The sequence below is a fragment of the Chamaea fasciata genome, unplaced genomic scaffold (genome assembly GCF_029207755.1).
Source record: "Chamaea fasciata isolate MVZ Bird 193981 ecotype frontalis unplaced genomic scaffold, bChaFas1.0.hap1 SCAF_3, whole genome shotgun sequence".
Lineage (NCBI taxonomy): Eukaryota > Metazoa > Chordata > Aves > Passeriformes > Sylviidae > Chamaea > Chamaea fasciata.
In genome coordinates, this window is record NW_027094088.1 from 98,589,238 (window position 1) to 98,609,552 (window position 20,315).

Sequence of the window (20,315 nt, forward strand, 5' to 3'; positions counted from 1 at the left end):
TTTTTACAAAACCCTGAGAAATTAAATATGATTGAAAATGCTGAAGGAAACAGTTTTTCAGGATGAATTTTCTACTTTTAAAAGCTTCTCATCACTTATCTCAGTATGTGGTGTTCATGACAGTACCTTTATGAGTTCAAAGTAATGAATACAGTTCTCTGACAATATTTATTAAGTGACACAATAAAAACAATTATACTTTAGAAGGGCAGTATAAAATTCCAGTGAGAAAGGTGAAAATTGAAGTATTTTAGTCTTCACCAGGCAAAAAAGTAAGCACACCTGTAAGCCTTAACACAAATGAACAAATAAACTCTTTGTAAGACCAGCTTATGACTCATCAATAATTGTTTCCCTAATGTTTATTGGAGCCAAAAACCCCCATACAGGTTTCAACAGTTTATCACCCCTGACTTTAAACCTTGTCATGTACAGTAACACAAAACAGGGCAAAACAGAGACAAAAACAGGGCTCCAGTGAATGAAAGCTTCCAATGAAACAGCCGCTTGGACTAATCTGAGTTAGTATCGGCATAAATATTCATGTGCCAAGCATTCATCAGTGGTGGACTACTTCAAAATATATGTTATGTTATTTTCAACAAAACAGCATACTGTCACTGTCTTGAAGGTATGTAAGAATTTTTGAAGGTATATAAGAATAATTTTAGAATAGATAACTTTAAAAGTTCTGGCCTACATATACATTTTTTTTTGCCTTGGTTAACAAACACTGATTTAGGAATAACTCAATTTACTTTTCACCTTACTAGGTTATATGTTTATCTACAGTCAAATCTACTTAATGTTGAGGCTATTTCCTGTATACAGAAGTAAGCTATGACTTATATCAGCTCTTTGGGGTTTTTTCATTATAGTACTGCAGAAAAAGTGAAAAATAAAGTTTAAAAATACTGAACACATCCCACAAAAACAGAAAGCTTAGACTCTCTTTGACTATATAGTAAAGCACTTCATTCAATTTTCACGTGAGCCATTGCCAGGACTATGTTTTCTGAGGCCCACAAATAGCTCAAAAATGTATATTTTAAGCAATTCATGTTAATTCCTTTAAACTAGTACAACACCAGGTTAGGGAAAAGATCATGGAATAACTTTAAAAAGAGACAAAAGGGAAGACAGACATACAGACATCATAGTCTATCTCCCCACTTGAGTTTCTGTATGTTTTAACAAGTCACCAAAACATATGGGTTCCCTTTCAATGTCTGTGAGCATGTGAACAACTGAACACAGTTTACCCCCCCACCCAAAAGAAAAAAGAAAACCAAACAAAAAACCCTGCAATACTCTAAAACTGAGCAGTGTCTCAAAATTGTTTTTTCCCCATTGTAACTTGTTTTTCTGATGCCGTTTACCATGTTTCTTCCCCAGACAACAGTGACTGAACATTACTGCAAAATTTGTCAGCTTTTGGACTTTTCTCCACTCCTAAATAAAACTTGCATGGGTATTTTAATATTTAATAGATGACATCTGCAGTATTACCAGACTAAATCAGAAGAATGTTAATTGGATCTCGATTATTTACCCGATTGTAAAATGGATGCTGAGGTCCTGTCATACCACTATAGTAACTGCTGTGAGGCTGTGGGGATAAAACTCCACTGTTGAAAGGCCCATTGAAAGAGGTTGTAGAAGAGCAAGCTGAGGAAGGCTGACTGAACAGAGATGTTGTTCTAGCAGGTGCCTCATGTAAAGGCAAGGTGGGATAAGGAAGTCCTCCAATATTCATCTGATCTCTTGCAGCACGAACATCTGAAAAATAAATTGGTAACAAGAAAGAGATTTTACTTGAAGCATTTGGAATTTTTTTTGTTTGCCAATTCACTACAGTACATTTCTGTATATTTAACTCCAATCAGAACTCATCAGGTAGAACATCAAGGAGGTCAAATTTCAGCTGGATTTGGCTGATTTCCCTTGATGAACATATCTACACAGGAGCCTTTAGGAAAGTTAGGTTTATTAAATAAACTTATGTAGCACATTAAATTTCTCTAAACATTTAGATGTTCTTTTTAAATGTGGCATAAGGGAACCTAACAGTCACTCCCCAAGAGAAGCTGCTCCACGGCTGGTCTGTACCACAGCAGAGTGACAAATCTCAGCACAGAGGGGCCTCTTATAATCCACCAGGGGCTGTCAGTGCTCTCACAGGAGGCACTACAGAGGATCTGGGAGTTGCCAAAGAAACAAAGGCCCCCAACAAACTTCAGCCCAGGGAATTTGTGTGTTCAGGGGTGCAGGAAGGGTGTAGTCACCCTACCCAAGAGGTGAGTGCCCCTTGATGGTCATCATCTTCTCAGAAGGAGCTCAGATATGGCATCCACGAGGCACAACTTAGTCATCTGCACTCACCAGGAATGGGACAACGCAGACAGAGCTCCCATCCAGGTCTCAGGCTGTGGGGAGGCGCCAGAGCATGTCACCACTGTCAGATGGCAGTAGGGACAAGAGCTGTGTGAGGTATGATCAGGCAGACAACCCTGGTCCAGCCTGGTGGCAGAGTTAAGTAAGTAAGCAGAAAGATTAAGAAGCATGAGAGAGTCAGAGGACAGAGACTGCTGGAATCATACTCTGGCCTTCCTGAGACAGAACAGCCACCAGAAAAAAAAGCCAAGATCATGGGGACCCTGTATTCTCCCCACAACAGGCAAAAGGCACCTGTGCCAGGGGACATTCATGTTGGACATCAGCAATAATTTCTCTACTGAAAGTTGTATGGAGACCAGCAAGGAAGTCCAGAGGTAACAGAAGCCAACAGGAAAACATCACTGAAATATTTCAAAGGAATTAAAGGGTGTTCCTCTAAGAAGGTGACATAGCTGACAGCCCAGCTGAGGTGCCTCCACCCAGTGCACACAGAGTGGGCAACTAGCAGGAGGCGCTGGAAGCCACCATGCTGCCAGAAAGCCATGACCTGGCTGCCATTCCAGAAACCTGGTGGATGAATCCTATGACAGGAGTGCAACTATTGATGGCTGCAGGCTGCTGAAAAGGGACAGGAGAGGAAGGAGGGAAGGAGAGGTTGCCCTCTATATCAAGAGATGGAGAGATTGCAAATTCTTCAAAACAGTAGCAAGGAGGACCCCAGGAACTAGCAGCCTGTCAGCCTCACCTCTGTGCCTCTGAAGATGATGGACCAGATTCTCTGAGCAGTTTTGCTAAGGCACCTGGAAAACAGAGGTGATTCAAGACAGCCAGCAACAGCGAAGTCCTGCATAAGCAACCTTGTGGCCTTCTGTGATGGAGTGACTGCATCAGTGGACAAGGGAAGGGCTACAGATTTATATGGACTTCTACACAGCTTTTCATGCAGTCCCCCACAGCATCCTTCCCTCTATATTGGAGATGCTTTTGATGGATAGACTGTTACACTGATAAGAAATTGGGTGAGAACAATGACATCCAGAGGGTAGTGGTGAATGGCTCAGAGTCCCGACAGACATCAGTGAACAGTGGCATCCCTTGGGTCCATACTGGGACCAGTGTTATTTAATTTCTGCATTAATGACACTAATGAAGGGATGAGTGCATCCTCAGCCAGTCTGCAGATGACACCAAGCTGACTGGTGCAGTTGACACACCTGAGGGATGGGATGCCATCCAGAGGGACCTGGACAAGCTCAAGAGGTGGACCTATGGGAATCTTATGAGGTTTAATAAGATCATCTAGGTTAGGTCAACCCTCAGTAAAACTACACGCTGGGGGATGAACAGATGCAGAGGAGCCCTGCTGAGAAGGACTCAGGGGTGCTGGTAGATGAAAGGCTGGACACGACCCAGCCATGCTCCCTTGTCGCCCAGAAAGTCAAACGTGTCCTGGCTGCATCCAAAGGCAGCGTGGGCAGCAGGTGAGGGAGGAGATTCTGCCCCTCTGCTCTGCCCTGCTGAGACCCCACCTGCAGTGCTGCATCCAGCTCTGGGATCCCCAGCACAGGAAAGACAACAATGTGTTTGAGCAAGTCCAGAGGAGGCTACAAATATGACTGATGAGGGATGGAACATGTCTCCTATCAGGAAAGGCTGAGAGAATTGGGATTTTTCAGAGAGAAGGCTTTGGGGTGACCTAATTGCAGCCTTCGAGCACCTGCAGGGAGTCAACTAGAAAGGTGGAGAAAAGACTATTTACAGGAATATATAGTGACAAGGCAAGGGGGAATGGCTTCAAACTGAGAGTAGGTTTAGGTTAGATGTTAGGAAGAAATTCTTTACCATGAAGTTGGTGAGGTACTGGAGCAGGCTAACCAGAGTACTTATGGATGCACCAACACTGGAAGTGTTCAAGACCAGGTTGAATGGGGTTCTGAGTAACCAGGTCTAGTGAGAGGTGTCCCTGCACATGGCAGGGAGGTTGGAACTAGATCATCTTTAAGGTCCCTTCCAACCTAAGCCATTACAAGATTCTGAGGAACAACTCTCCTAGTAGGAAAGGCTGACAGAATTGGGGTTCTTCAGCCTGGAGAAGACTTTGTTTCACTGACTTCATTTCTACAGAGTTTAAGATATATTTGCAAAACTGTCAACCAAGACCTGAAGTCAACTTGCATCTCTTCTACTAAAATACCACTGTGTGTATTGGTTTCCTCCATCTCCTAAAGCGTTTTGCAAAGCAAGAGCAGTGGACTTTGCTCTCCAAAAGAGAAGTTTTAGTCTAGGATGGTCTGGATGTTACAGCAAAACTATTAAATGAAATTGAATGGCTTCTTACTGAAGTCAAATCAGACAATCTGAAGGTATGATTTGATGAATAAATGAGTGTTCTGTGTGACATGCCAAGTAGCTCTACTTAAAATAAATAATAGATTTCTCATTTTTCATTTATTTGAAAGCATACTTGCCTGCAATGATTTCTCGTAGCTTGGGATCCAAGTTGACTGTACAAGGCAAAAAGGTTCTTACATCACGTGCAACAAGGACAGGTGTTCGTGAAGATAAAAATACTTCAAAGTTCCGTATATCTGCATCAATTTCAAGTAGAGGTTCAACATCTTTAGTTGTAGGAATATTCTTTGAAATTCTGGGGGGTGAAATTAGATACATCATAAACCGTACTTACTAGAGTATGACTTCAGTTTATAAAGTTAAAATTCTAGGGTGAAATACTAGTACACTTGCACCCATCCTCCCTGTTCTCTGAAAAATAAGAGAACCCTTTAAGAGCTGCACTGTCTGCAGAAAGATCAATGTAATGTTTTCTAATATGCAAAAAACCTCAAACTGCTGAACAATCTGATCTAATGGTATGTTTCAGAGAAATGTCAAAGAAGCCATACATCAGTAATGTCAAATCCAAAGTAAGGGGAAGTTAACATTTGTGAACTTTTACCCCAAATATCTATTTAAATTCCTATACCCAATTCAGAAATTCCATGGGAAAAACAATCTCATTTTTAAACTAACGTTTTTGTAACAGAAACAGGCATCTTAGAAGTTGATCAAAATCTAACTGCGTATCCATTGTAAAAAGTGGGAAGCAACCACCTGCTTTCAAGCAGTTCACCTTCTAAGAAAAAGCCACAAACAAATGAAAACAACAAAACCATGAGACATGATCAATGTAAGGGACTGTTCATGCATTATTACTATTGTCAAGCAACAGTGGGGATTTGGTAAGCACTAGTATAAAGGGGAGTTTCAGGAAGGAACAAGTAGAAGGATTAAATGTTAAGTCTTGTGGAAGTTTATGAAAAGCTCCTACCAAGCAAGTGGTGGAGGCTGACATTGTGGTTTAGATGGACCTATCTTATTTGATGTTTCATCTCATAGTACAGGTATCCATTATCAAATGAGGAATGATAATCTAAATTAAAGATTACTAAAATGAAGAAGTATTTCTCACACCCAGCATAATAAAAATGTAAACAGTGAAAGAATGCACTGAGAATGGTGAACATAGTTATTGTAATGGCTGTGAAGTGACTATGACACCACTCTATATGGATACCAATGAAGTAACCACATTGCACATAAAGGAAAAACAGAAAAAAATATGAGGATAAAAAAACAAAAAAAGCCTTTATATAAATATAAAATTAATTATGATTTTTCAATGGCTCTTTTCAAAGACATGTTAAGACTACAACTCCATGATAAAGGGGAACAGCATAGATATGTTGGCTGCTCTGTGAGCTACTGTAACTTGCTTAAAAGAAGAAGGTAGCATAGAACAAAGAAAGTGTAAGTGACCTTCCGACTACTGGACAACTAAAAGAGCTAAGGTAAGCCAATACTGTCATGGGGGAAATGAGTGCAGTGATGCATGCATGGGAAGGGAGAAAGAAGACTCATGCACACTCAGTAAATCATCAGTACACCAGGAATCTCTTACATTAAATAAATTCAAACTCACATTGTGTCTTTGAAAAGAAAAAAACAAACACTTAAAAGAAACCCTCAAGTGGTTGTAATTGAATTGTATTTTTAATAGAGCTAATGAACTAAGTCTACCATTAGCTGAACAATCGTATCCTATTTCACAATTTGTCTGCTTTTTAAAAGCAATAATCTTTTTTAATCTTTATTTTTAGGTCCTCCATAGAGAGTAGAATTTTATGTACCATGGGATTATTCTAGAGACAAAAGTGGCAGATTTACACAGAATACTTAGCATTTAATGTTAAGAAAAATAAAAGAATTGAGAACCAATGCTACATGCTTGAAGTAAGTGCAACTCCATTGCATTAAAAATGTACTTCAGCTGTGTTAATCTTTCAGTCTGATCTCTTATAACATTCTTGCCACATACTAAGAGTAGAATTAACAAATTCCTATAAATTTTACCAGAAAACAATGGACCATGTATCTAACAGATGAAGAATACTGCCATACCTGCTGTCATAAACAGTGTCTGTGATTAACTTCATTCACAGTGAGAGGTTACTTTATAGGACAAGAAAAATGTAACAAATAAAAAGCATAAAAGCAAATGTAGCCTATTCTAACGAAAGTTCTGATTCTGCAAATGGTTATGAGACATTGTCCAGATGGCAGCTGGATTATCCACTTTAGGGAAGCTCAGTGTATGTAGGACTTCAGAGACTCCAGCCTTAAGAGAATAAAAGGTGGTGCTTCTGTGAGAAGACAAACTTGACACTCAAAGGTTGCAATTTCAAATAATGGGAACAATTCATTCTTTGGCAGTTTAAAGAAATCTAATAGAAGCTGAAAGTAGTCCTAACCTCAAGGAGTGAAGGGCCAAAAGAAAAAGTAAGAACATTGGCAGTATGAAAGTAAAACTTGTATACTCCACAGAATGTGAGAAATTCGTATTTTTCACTACTATTTAGCTACTACCTTGGGTTGCTCTATTTAGCCTTATATAAAAATACAACTAAACTGACTGTAAACGTATATGCTTTACATCAAACATCAGACGGTAAAAAAACCCCAAGATCCTTAATGCACACTTTACTTATATATATTCATTACATATATTTACTGTTAGTACTTTAGACAGGAGTTCAACATTGGAAAAGTAAAAATTAAGTAACTTTTCGAGTCAGGAACTGAAGAGTTAAAGAGTGGCCTACTTCAACACTTCAATCTACAAAATAAAAAGCCAAAAGGGAATGTGACATAGATTTAAATAAAACACACAGCTGATGAATCACATGAAACAAATTAGCTGATTTTTAATGCCAGCTCTACTTAAGTCTGAATGTGAACAGTGTTCTGAATACGATGAACAAAGCTACTGTTCAGAAGCCAATAGCCCACTGCTGGTGTGCAGATTGAAGTCTCTATTCTAACCTCCTGAGCTCAATGTCTTAAACTATGCCTTTGAAAGAAATATTTATGTAAATTATAATCTTTTGGCAAAGAGCCACAAAAACCATACGTGCCTGCACTTCTCAGATAAAAAAATAAAAGGTTAGCATTTAAAGCACTTTAGGAGTTACTTTTTCTAAAATATAAGCATGCAGATCTAAAAATAAAGCACTGTGAACACGCTATTCTCATTTTGGAGCTAGATTCCTAAGGCAAAAGAATTATTTTTTAAATCAGAAACATCAAAAAGTGTCAGTGTTACAAACTGTCTGTTTCCAGAAGAAACTACTTGAATTTAGAAGGAATGAAGCTATAACAAAACATTTCTTTGATTGAAGTGAACCTTAAAAATTCATTCCACTGCTCTTCACATCCCTTTCCCATGAGCAGCTGAAATTAAAAACTGCTTTCATTGTGGAGTAAGTTATATTGCAATAATGATGAATTATTTCTGGCTTTCTCTTCAAATACAGATAACTTAGTGCAAGTACACAGAGGCACATCATCTTATCTTTCATTCGAAAGACTATAAATTAGATTCGAATTTGTTCTAATTATGCTCACCTTGTACTTCTATGTCAGACTTAGAAAAATAACCACCATGGTCTGACAGTGTGTTCAGCACTGAATGCTGCCAGCATAGCTCAGAGGAAGGCGATAAGCTGTTGCACCTATTGACCACCTCCACTACCCTGCTAGGTGGTGGCAAAATGGCAACAGCCAAAATCAACCACCTTCATCTGCACTGGAGGCTGCACTGGAGGTGCCCACACTACCTGTGCCATCAGTTATGTCAGGCCCTGGAATTTGCGAACAGGATTTACCCACCTCTTCCCCCAGCCAAGGGTTTTGGGGCAGGTGCTCAAGGCTGGCTCTGACACAGTGTTGCTGAGTAACCAGGCTGTGGGGACAAGAGCTGTGATCACTGCAGGGCTCTCTTGCCTGAGTTAAGAACAGCTTTTAAGCTCAGACCTTTGCCCTTGGTCCTCCCCCGAGCTACATCTACACACCTTTGGTCTTGACCTTGACCACAGGCTTAACTTCCTGCCTTGATCTGTGCCCTGTGGCTACACACCACAGGGCTGTTTGCCATCCCTGGTTACCGTCACTGAACCTGCTCCGCTTTCCCCGTTTGGCTTCTGAGGGATTGCTCTCCCTGCTCACAATGCCAGGCCTGCCCTGCTGCCCTCCTCAGCTCCCAGCTCACCCTCCTTAATGGAGCAGCCTGCCCTGCTGTTTCCACACTGGTGGAAGGTTGACTTCTTTACAAGCCCTCATATCCCAAAGGGCCATTCTCCCTCTTTCCAAACCTCTCTCCCTGAAGGTGAAAACAAATAAATGCTTCAAATTTATCTTGGCACACCTAATTTTTTTTTTCTTCATGTGTTTTATAGGAGCAAGCAACTGAGAGGACAAGAGTCATTTAACTTTTTCACTTCATAAAAAGCAAATGACTTAATTAATTGCTATTAAATAATGGAGCAACAGAAGGCATGAGCATGAAAGCATGTCATGTTTTATCTATCATGTGCTTTTTAATTTTTTCCTCTCAATATAGTACAAGTCAAAAATGTTGCTTAAATAATGAAATAATCTGTCATTAAAAATGAGGGAAAAAAATTCTAGAGGTTAGATATTGAGAAACACAAAACTAGAAAATCTTGGTCACTATGGAATGCAATATGAAATTTTGATGCTTAATAGTCTGTGAATTAGACGTCTGATCTCTAACATCTAATAAACAAATCCTACTAATACTGTGCTTTGCACTGAAGTTACTTATCCTACTCTTCTCATGTCTGGTCAATATAGTGACAGCATTAAAAGCTCTCACACAAATTGCTCCAGGAACTTTGCAGTACTACCAACATATCAGCAACTGCGCTGCAAATATTCTCTCTCAAACTGAGAACTGCAACAGGTCATTTGGACACTGAAGAAGAACATTTGCTTATACGCCCATTCATATAAAGACTGGAATAAAAAGTCATCACACACTCAATAATATAACATAAGGGAATAAACATTTTATCTTTATAAAGACCAAAAAAAGAGAAAGCTATAGTTTGATATATCTATGTAGACAAAAATTCAAGTCCCCTCAGCGCATATTAAGCAGAAGAGACTTCACTGAACAGATGCAATAGCTATTTAAAAACTCCTATTACCATAGGTATTCAGGAAAGCTTGCTTTGCAAAACTGATTTTATTCAAGTACCAGCAGATAAACCACCTCTCCTCAGTGTTCCTGATCATTTCAGAAAGCAAAAATCATTCTGATGCTTAAAAGATTGATATTTATTAAACTAATCTCCCACACCCAGTATCACACACTGTCACTGAGCCATATTAAAAGAAGTTCTGCTCTTTAAACAACTCTTTGGCATACTTTATGATTAAAATAAAGTGTTAAAGCAGTTACAAATGCCCGGATTCATTCACAGCTTTGCAGTGCTATTTGAATTACAAAAGGCAAAAGAATTTTAAAAAAGGTGGGCATCAACCACCCACTACTCAACTGGTACATTGCCTTTTAACACTGAGACCACACTATTAGCACAGTAAGAAACATAATAACTTTATGTGCCCTGCATTTTAAGTAAGAGGCAATAAAAGGAAACGGAAAAACAAAAAGCAGGTTAAATATTTTAGAAGTAATGCCTCACTGTGAGGTCTACAAGAATACTAAATTGTCTACTTAAAGGAAGTGATTTATTTAAACCTGGCCTGGGCAAAGATGATTGCAGAGAACATTATAATCAGAGTGATGAATGTGGCACCTTCAATGGCTTTTTCATTTTTAATTTCTATAATCACTAAATAGCTACACTTCTTAAATTAATACATCAATAGGCATTAAGCAACTCACAAATCCCTCAAAAGTTCATTTCACCCTTTTTCTCAAAACGTATTTAAACAGTGTCAAAACTGGAATTAACATAATAACCTTCCAGAAAAGTTACATTTCAATGATCTTGCTCAATTTTAACACTGAAAATATCTACAGATTTGCTGAAAGCATGTAACACACTTTTCTAAAAGAATAATTCAATAGATACTTGTCTAAAACACTGTAATGAAAAAGTAAACAGATAATGCTGATCTTCTGCTTTTATTTTACTTCTTTTCTTCTTACTTATGTATATTAACAAAAAAACCCTCAAATGATTTAAACAAAAGCTTTTAGCTCAACACATAATTGCAACAAAATTACAATAATTGTACCAATTAAAATAATCCTGAATGAACAGTTTGTCATCTTAATGTTCCAATGGTTTATAGAAGGATCTACTTAATTAGCTGAAATTGCTTTCCAATGTTAGTATCAAATGTCATTTGTTAAAAGTTGAACGATTTTGAAAATAATTTAACAAAGCAATTTTACAAAACACCAAGAACCAACATTTTCTTTTCAGCTGAATAAAGCAAGCAGATGTGTCATCAAATTGCTATAAAAATAAATGAGCCTTTATATGGAGAAAAATAAATTTTACTACTAGTGCTACAGAATACTATTTCTTTATGAAATCAAATTCTTTAATGAAATAATTTCATATCATTTATATCTTGGTGGTATTTTTAGTATGTTATAAATATACTTTCTTAAATTGAAGTAGTAAACAATTAAGGAAAAATATTCCACCGTACATGAAACAGAAAAATGTTTTAACCTAAGTGATTTCTTAATTTGATTACCATGGGTGTATCACACAAGAGATCTGAATCTATCAGGAAAACATGGCACCAATGAAATCACGTTACAGAACTCCAAATCTATAGTAATGAACTGCTGATTCACTTATAACTAAACTAGTTTTTACCAGTTTAATTTCAAGAAAAAAGGGAAAAAAATAACAGCAGTTCTACGGTTGATTTCAAGAAGGGGTAACTTCAGTACGGACTTTCAGGAAAAAACCCAAGCAAAATCATATACCAGTCCTGAAACTGGACTAGAACTGAAGAAATATAGAAACAACAATTCTTTCTATTATTGATAAATTAGACAAAGCATGTTTATTCACAATTCATCCCTTGGAATGGTGTAAGAGTTGCAAAAGCATTATAAAATGAAAGTTAACACATGAGCTATGGCTCACTTAGATCCTTTGGTTCCCTTCACCCCCTGCAACCCCCCACTTCACCCAACAAAGAGAAAAAAAAAAGAATGCTGAATTAAAGGAAGAGCATATTCTATTTGAATATGATGCTATTCTTCTAAATTTGGTGCATTCTGCCTCAGCACGTTGTATTGCCATCCAATTTGCCATCCATCATAGGTAGGCATGCACACATATGTGCACAAAAACTTTATCACAGAGGTTAAATTAAGACCAAGTGATGGATGAATTACACGTTGCTAAGTTTTAAATAATGGTTACCTGCAACCATTATATAAAGTATAACCATTTTCTTGTCCCAAAAAATCTCTTTTTCAAAATCAAAGAGTTCTTGATTTCCATAGTATACTTTAGCTTCCCCAAAAGCATATTTTCAAGGATATTAAGGAAGGGTGGAGATCGTAATCTGAACAGATGGCTCATGAGAGTTTCTTCTATCCTGAGCCAAGCTCTTCTGTTCTAATATTTTTAATAAATATATAAAAATAGTCAGAGAAATTTAAGGACTATCAGCTATTTGCAAATATCCTCATAAAAAAATCAGAAAGTTCTGTCTTAATGTTCTGGTTTGGTCAAAGTCCCTGTCTTAATATCCCAGTTTAGTCAAAGTCTGGGCAAAGAATGACAGGAAGGACTGTCCCTCGTGACATCAAGCCCAACAAGCAGATTAACACCAAAAGCAGCTAGTAGGAAACACTTGAATAGAAAGTTGTGTGAATACCTGAAGTCTGTAGCATTAAATAAATTGTATATTCAGTCATAAGGGACAAGCACCTTCTCCTCCCCAGCATCTTTAAGCACTGATGTCATAGTCTCTTTTAGGACTATCTCCTCAGATACACCAGCCATACATTTCTCATAGTTTCAGCAGGTAATGGCTAGAATTATATTCAGAAACATACAGAACCTAGATCCTAACCCCATAAGAGAGAGGACAATATTTACCACACATCTACCTAATGCCTGAGTGAATGTTCTACCTATGTCTGGTATCTGGGCATGACCGTGAGGAAATTCTCATGGATTGTCATCAACTTCATATTGACTTTTTTTCTTTCCAAAGGGCCCTCTGTAACAGGTAGATCACTAAAGTGTTCTGGTAGCCTGCAGTGCATTCCCTGCTATTTTCTTTCCAAAGGCCAACTGGAACTTTTCTACAGTGGCCTTGCCTGCCTGGACAACACATCTTGCTCACCAGCACCAGAAGGTTCCTGCAACTTGTCACACAGCCTGTCCCAGCACTTGGTAAAACTAATTTAGACACATTTATCTTAGAATTAAAGTAGCCTTTGCTGTAGTGCTTTGTGCTGAACCTCATTTTTTTCCTCCTTCTGCAAACATGCTCAAACCCCACTTTTGGTGTCCTTCACTTGGCTTTTTAAGGGGTTCAGTTACTGACTGAATAGGTTCCAGGTACAAGGCAGGCCTTGCTTTAGCAATTCTGTGCATTCACAACAGCAGAAACGCTGATTTCACAGGAACTTCAGGGGTAAAAATTCAGACCATTCCTAGTTTCTCAAGTGTCTAGAAATTCATAGTTATTTTCTGAAATGCAATACAAGACATTCTTGAACTCAAGAGGCACATGCCATGCCTGAAGTTTCACTTTCAATTGTAAGATCTTACAGTCCAGCTACTAACAGCTCTAAGAAGTGGCAGACTGGTAAATCTGCCATCTATAGAACTGGTTAGCTCATAGATCAGAAACTCTCCTTAATGCCTCCAGAATACAAAAGCCTCTAGAAGAACAGGCAAGAGAGTTACAAAATTACTTTAGTGATTTCTAGGAGCATTCTTCAATTGACAAAGCACTGAAGAGTTTAATTTCTGCCATGATAAGAAGGATACAAGACATAAAATGTGTTCAACAGATAATCTTATTTAGTGAGGCAATTTGATGAGGAAAGAGACTGGGAAGACATTTCTTCTCATACAATCAGGTTTAATAGCATGACTTTTGTTCAACAAGGTGGTAACATCAATCCCTGACATCTTTACCCTTAAGAAGCAGAAAATATCAAGAAACAAAGATGACCAAGACTTAGAGCCTCAAACTGAAATGAAAAAATTAGGACTTCTGGGGAAAAGAAATAAATGAATCAAATGTCTTAAGAATGAGGAGAGCTGGAGAAGAGAGGAGAAAGTACTCCAGCAAAACTGGGAGTCATCACTGCTTGATGTGAGATTACAGTTTTCTTCGGTCTCTTAAATATTTCTACTTTGGTACAACCATTTTCAAATGTGATGGTTAGAAACTCAGTCTTTAAAACTTAGAAAAATCACAGATTTGTATACTACAATACACTCTGCCCTGCCATTGATTTGTTAGGAACTCCTAAAGACACTGTTTCATTTTCTCACTGAAGTGGGGCACAGAACATTTTTCAGAGAAATCAGCAACAATTTATGAATTCTTTTCCTTAATGCAGATTTACTGCCCACTACTGTGTTAGCAGGATTATAGATGAGATTATTTTCCCCAGCAGGGTATGACACCTATATCCACAATGACTTTGATCTGCAACTTACAGCTACTTCCACAACCCTCTGTGAAACAGTTATCCTGGTTATATGCCCACATCTCCTCCCTCTGTCAGGCCATTCACAAGCATGTCAAACAGCACAAGAATTATCTTTGGAAACCTCACCTGCAAGCTTCTCACGAGACACATAGTTCTATCTTTTGCTTCCTTCTTTTGTTTTCCTGTGGCAATCATGCCTGTTGTTATCTTAGATTTTAATACATTTAGATATTTCTAGATTAAGATCTTGCTTAAAATGTCTTAAATTTCAAAATACTTCCTTGTCTTCCTCCTATGTTCATTAACTCTGTTGAGAATTCAGTTTCTTGAAATGTATCTTTCTACAAAAGCCACAGTGACTTTTCCCAAAATATCATTTATTTAGATCTGGCATTGTCATTTATTCTGGTGTCATGGATGCTTTACTTGCCTTCACAAGAGAGCACATTCCCATAGCTGGCTAATTTACAAGTCTGAGAAGTCTCAGTTGCAAACATTCAACAGAAACTTGCTTTAATCTGACAACTTAATTCTCTTAGAAATTTATTTGCAGAAAGTCCACATACATTATTCCACTTCAGAGCTTTAAAAATTAGCCTTTTGCAACTTTTGCAAACCACTTTGGCATTACACAAAATTGACATTAGGAAGACTCTTAGTTGCATTGAAGAGAATGTAGCACAGCATAAATGTAGAGGAATATTAATCCTATATCATAGCTGTAAATAAAATGGTAAAGATAATTAAATTAGACCAGGATGGAGAGACAGGTAATGACAACAGTGAGCTTTACCACCAAATAACCTAAACACAAAATGGAAAGGAGAGACAAAATCAGAATTAAGAGCTTAACGTGGTAAGGAGAGAGACTACATGAAAATCCTGATGATGAGAAAAGGCAACACATAACCTGAAGGAGTAAATACTACTACTAATAAATATACCAGGTGGAAAGAAAGACCAACGAGACCAGCACAGAGAGAGGCTGAAATGAGAGGACAGAAGTGAGATGATACAGCAGGTCAGTTTAAGGAAGTAAAAAGAGTAAAGACGTTTTTCTCAAGTATATAGACTGAAAGCCAACAAAGCAGATTCAGTATTTTCTTTCCAAAACTTGGCACAGTGACAAGGCATGGGCTTGTTCCCCTCTCTATAAAAAAAAAGATTGAGAGCATAGAGCCTCTACCTATTACTATACGAGATGTTAACTGACTCCAGATCATAAAGATTCTTCACAAAGGTGTAACTGTGTTGCAAATTGAAGCCCAAATTTGTTGGGGGGGGGGGAGGGGCGGTGTTTTGTTTTGGGTTGGGTTTTCTGTGGCTTTTTAATTGGCTTTGTGGTTTGGGGGCTTTTTTTGGTTTTGTTGGTTTGTCAGTTTGTCGTTGTTGCTGGGTTTGGCTGTTGATTTGGAGGGGGGGAGTCTGTGTTCTTTTGGTTTTGGTGGATATTTTTATGAGGGTGGGTTTTTAGTTTGTTGGGTTTTTTGTTATAGACCCTGGACAAAAGTTCCCAGTATAATATTCAGCAGGTTTTTCATCTCTGCATAGAATGATACAGGAAAGATACATTTCTCCTGACAGACCTAGTTTCATACTCATCAATATAGCCTTTGATATTCTTAAGAGTATCTATAGAAAAAGACAAATTTACTTTCCCCAACAAGCCTATAAGAATGTATTAGTTAGCTTTATTTTTCATGACAAATTGAAGCACAGAGATATAAGTATACTTATTTAGTTACCAATTTGAGGAACCCATTTTTTTCAGAATACTCCACCAACTGAAAGTAGAGCTCCCAGTAGCTCCAGATATAGCTCTGAACACTGAGTACTTAGCAATATCAGCCTACAGAACCATAAGCTGTACACCACCTCCCCACAGAGGCACGAATACTATCCAAGTGAAAGGTATTACAGAGGTGACTAGTCCATCACACAAACTCTGACTAATAGTTGTGGAACAGCTTTTAGTTGTCCTACTTTAGTAATTGCAATCTTTTCAACTCCAACAGATAGCACTGCAATGTGACAGAAAATGGCCCTCTCCTTTACTACAGTTTGCAAAATTAAATTCTGGACATTACTAGATGGGAATCTCACAGAGATAAAATAGCATATAATCATAGAAATCACATATCATTGTGCCTGTATAGAGGGGAATTAACTAAAGACTATATTTATTCTTTTGCTTCTTAGTGCTTGACTACCCGATTCTTTTCATTTTCCTGTGGTTTTTGAATGTTGTGAAAGTATCGCTTTCTCCTGGAAACACCGAAAGCCAAGGCTCTGGCGCCAGCGCTGCCCGCGCCTGAGCCGAGCAGGGAGCGCCACCTGCCGGCACCGCGCCGCGCTGCACAATCCCTGCGCCACCCGAGCTGCCGGAGGGGACACGGCTGGGGACAGCCCACCTCGGGGTGACAGCCCGCCTCGGGGACACGGCTGTAGGGCAACACGGGGTTAACTGCTCCCGTCACACCCTCAGCGCACACCGAACATTTCCCCCACAACTCTTCCGCTGAAGGGAGCTGCAATGATCACCCTCTGCTCCCCACAGTCGGCAGCGGAGGGGAAGGCAATGAAGAGTTCTCACTGCAAGGGAATCCTGGCGATTCAAAAGCTTTTTAACACATGATATTTTAAAATCTGGAAAACCAACTGTAATATCAAAGCATTCTCCTTACACAGAGAATACAATCAAGTGCGAAACTCTTACATTTAACATAGAACCTACAAGATTCTTTTCAGCAAAGAGACAGTCCAAGCAGCAACCCTAAGACTGCAGTGTCACAATAAAAAGTAGTTTGTCACAAACTATTCAGTATTAGGAAAACTATATTCTTGATTCTGATCTAAAATATCAAGACATTTTTTTAAAAAAACCGTGAAGAATAAAAAGCAGAAAGCAAGGAATAAACTCAGTACAGGAACAAGCTACATAATTATCAAAATCTGGTATCTATTTATTAGACTCCAAATGGGAAACCTGCTCTATAAACTAATAAAACTTAGAAAACTGAAACCGAAGTTTTAAAAGAGGAACAAACTTCGAAATTATACAGAAACAGTTATTTGAGCCAAGTTACTTTAAACAGTTGCAGATAAAAAGAATAGCAATGACACAGAAAGGATTACTTTGGATAAAACAGAATTTTTAGAGCTCAAGATAATCCCAGAGAAGACTTCACAGACCTTTTCACATTCAGCATATGGTAAAGATGATCACCCAAATCACCAGACAGATGAGACCTCAGCTTTGTCAATACTTCACGAGAGATATTATATATTTAGTTCCTTACATGGGCTCAACAGAAGGGGCTGAGAGACATCAATTCTCTTCCTGAGCATGCAGCAACATCATTGTGAGAAAACTTTTTTAATTGTTAAGGTCTTTTAGCTTTATCATTTTTGTATCAAGTAATCCTGTCCGTATTTTTTGCTAGAGAAAATCCTGAATATTGGCCTTGTTTTCCTTTTCCTTGTTTTTCTGGTATTGCAGGTAGAATACAAACAGCTTTCCTTAAAAAAGATTATGATCGCCTTCCCTTTCCCAATACATTGTATAGGGTTCTTCACTATTTCTTCCCATTATGTACTCTGGTTTTAAACACAAAAAAATTACCTATACGCTTGTAATTGTCAGTTATGAACCAGCAGTCTACTCAAATGGCTGTATCACTTCTAAACAACCTGCATAGCAAGAGGTACAACATAGCAGCAGTCATCAATCTCCTCCACACCTTAACTAATAAACCATGTCATGCTCCAGCTGGCACTGAGCATCAACAGCTCAAGTGTTTGTGCTAACAACAAACAATCCAGAACCCAAATAAGTTATTTACATTCAGTTGTGAATGTCCTTTTCTTTTATTCATGCTGGTTTACTATGATTTAACATCTGTTGATACTGGAATTGCTAGCACCCATTTATGAGTATAAATCAGGTCTCCAATACCTCCTTTACTTTATCAAAAGACAAACATTGTTTTGTCTCGAAGACAGCTTTGGACTTAGATCACCCCAAAGTGATTTATTACTGTAGATGCCAATAACCAGAAAACTGTAATGAGTTTGTTGGACGAATACTGAGAATATAAATTGTGAAACATGCCACACAGAAATCTAAATATGGACAAGTTTGAATGAAAAGCATGACAGGAAAGGGAATTCCTTTGATGATTCTGAATTACTGTCCTTAGCTGATCACATAAACATTTGTGACACTTATTTGTGTGATTGCATAATGGAAAGATGGGTTCCCAGTACTTTACTTTTGATTTCACAGGTATATTATACTCACAGAGGAAATGCAAAACCCCAAAACTGCGTCTGTACTCTAGAGGAGAGTGTTTTCTAATCATGCACTTAATTTACCTGTGAGGTCTGGTATTTCCAAAACCATCTTCCAGCTCAAAGCCACTTCAGTCTACTACTTGCCCTCTTCATATGTCTTCAACCCTCAGCTACATCATGCCCGATCTACCCGTGCCCCTTTACCTTCTGGAATTTCTGTGTTCAGGTCTTAACTGCACTTCAACTTTTCTTTCCTAATAAAACTCATTCAATCTTTCCCAAACAATTCTAATTCCATTCTCAACACCTGAAACAAACTCAGACCACCCCAGACCCTTGCACGGTTCTCCTATTCCTTGACTTTGAGTGCACAGCACACTTCCAATATTTTCTCTCCAAGTTCATTCCCCTGGACCCTGCAAAATCTCTAGATTTTCTGGTAACTTGTTCAATCAGTCACCATCTTCTCTCTTTATCTCATCTGATCTCAATTATATTTTATCCAAGTCAAAACTTTCTTTCTTCTCCCTGACTCTGATTCTCAGATTCTGCTTTTCTTCTATAGGCCCCACTCTCAGTCACATTCTCTCTCTTCCATTTCTCCCACTGTCATCAAGTCACAACCCACAAATCCCTTCTTTCAAGCAGAGGGTTCTGGAGAGAGATGTTCACTGGCAACACGGGGCAACTGGCTCGCAGTAGCAATTCCTAGACAGCTCTATTGGACAGCAACTTGTAGCAGAAATGGAGAAAGTCATGCCTCTTTTTCACATCACTTAACTGCAGCACATGGCATTGCCACAGCACACCTGCTAAGCACAAAACCTTCAGAGATTTTTATCAATAAAACCAACTTGTGCTGGGCTTATTTCAGATAAACAAAGCAGTGGAAAAAATACCCAACTTGTAGCTTGGCCAAGGTAAAGATGAAAAGGATATCAAGAGATAAAAGTACAGCTTGCTGCCTGTGAAAGAATTCCTGTACAGTTCTCTTTGGTTTAAATACAAAGCACTCATTCATACATGGTGCATCAAATAGCAATGAAACTCACTTAAAAGTTTTCAAAAATCAGCAGAAGAAGGTAAGACTGTGGGAATTTTGGATTACAACCTGGTAAGTGTTTGAAAGCCATGTTATGCTAGTGATCATTAATAATGATCATTATTTTAACCACTGAAAGTACACACTGTTACCAGAATAATGACTACCTCTCATAGATGGTTTTTAAAGTCAGGTGATCTGGAACACCTTCAGTCTCTTCAAGATGCAGGATGAGCCATGATGTTCTATATGGCCACTGCTCTGTGAGATTGATCCAGCTTGCCAGTCTGTCCCAATTGAATGTGATCTGATTAGCTCTCAATAAACGACCTAAGAGAATAAGGAAGGAGAAAACAGAGGATTTTTTTCTCCCTTTTGAAAGATACCTTTTTCCCCTCAAAGTAACAGCTATGCTACTTTGTTATTACCTGATCTGTGAACTTCCTGCTATTATATTTTTAGCTCAGTAAATTCAAAATCATCACAAGTTGCATCTAAAAACATCATTTTACAATCTAATAAAAAATCTATTCATTTTACAATCTA

General features: G+C 38.3%; 1 protein-coding gene across 2 annotated transcripts in view; it reads right to left on the bottom strand.

Annotated features, from left to right (window-relative positions):
- The window catches only part of KIDINS220 (kinase D interacting substrate 220), a 74,884-nt gene that overhangs the window by 17,098 nt on the left and 37,471 nt on the right, over positions 1-20,315 (bottom strand). For both annotated transcript variants that reach the window (XM_066179889.1, XM_066179887.1), the window contains exons 22-24: positions 19,937-20,099; positions 4,866-5,044; positions 1,553-1,779 (exon numbers count right to left, since the gene is read on the bottom strand). In XM_066179889.1, coding sequence (XP_066035986.1) covers positions 1,553-1,779; positions 4,866-5,044; positions 19,937-20,099 — 569 coding nt within the window. The remainder of the gene's footprint in view (positions 1-1,552; positions 1,780-4,865; positions 5,045-19,936; positions 20,100-20,315) is intronic.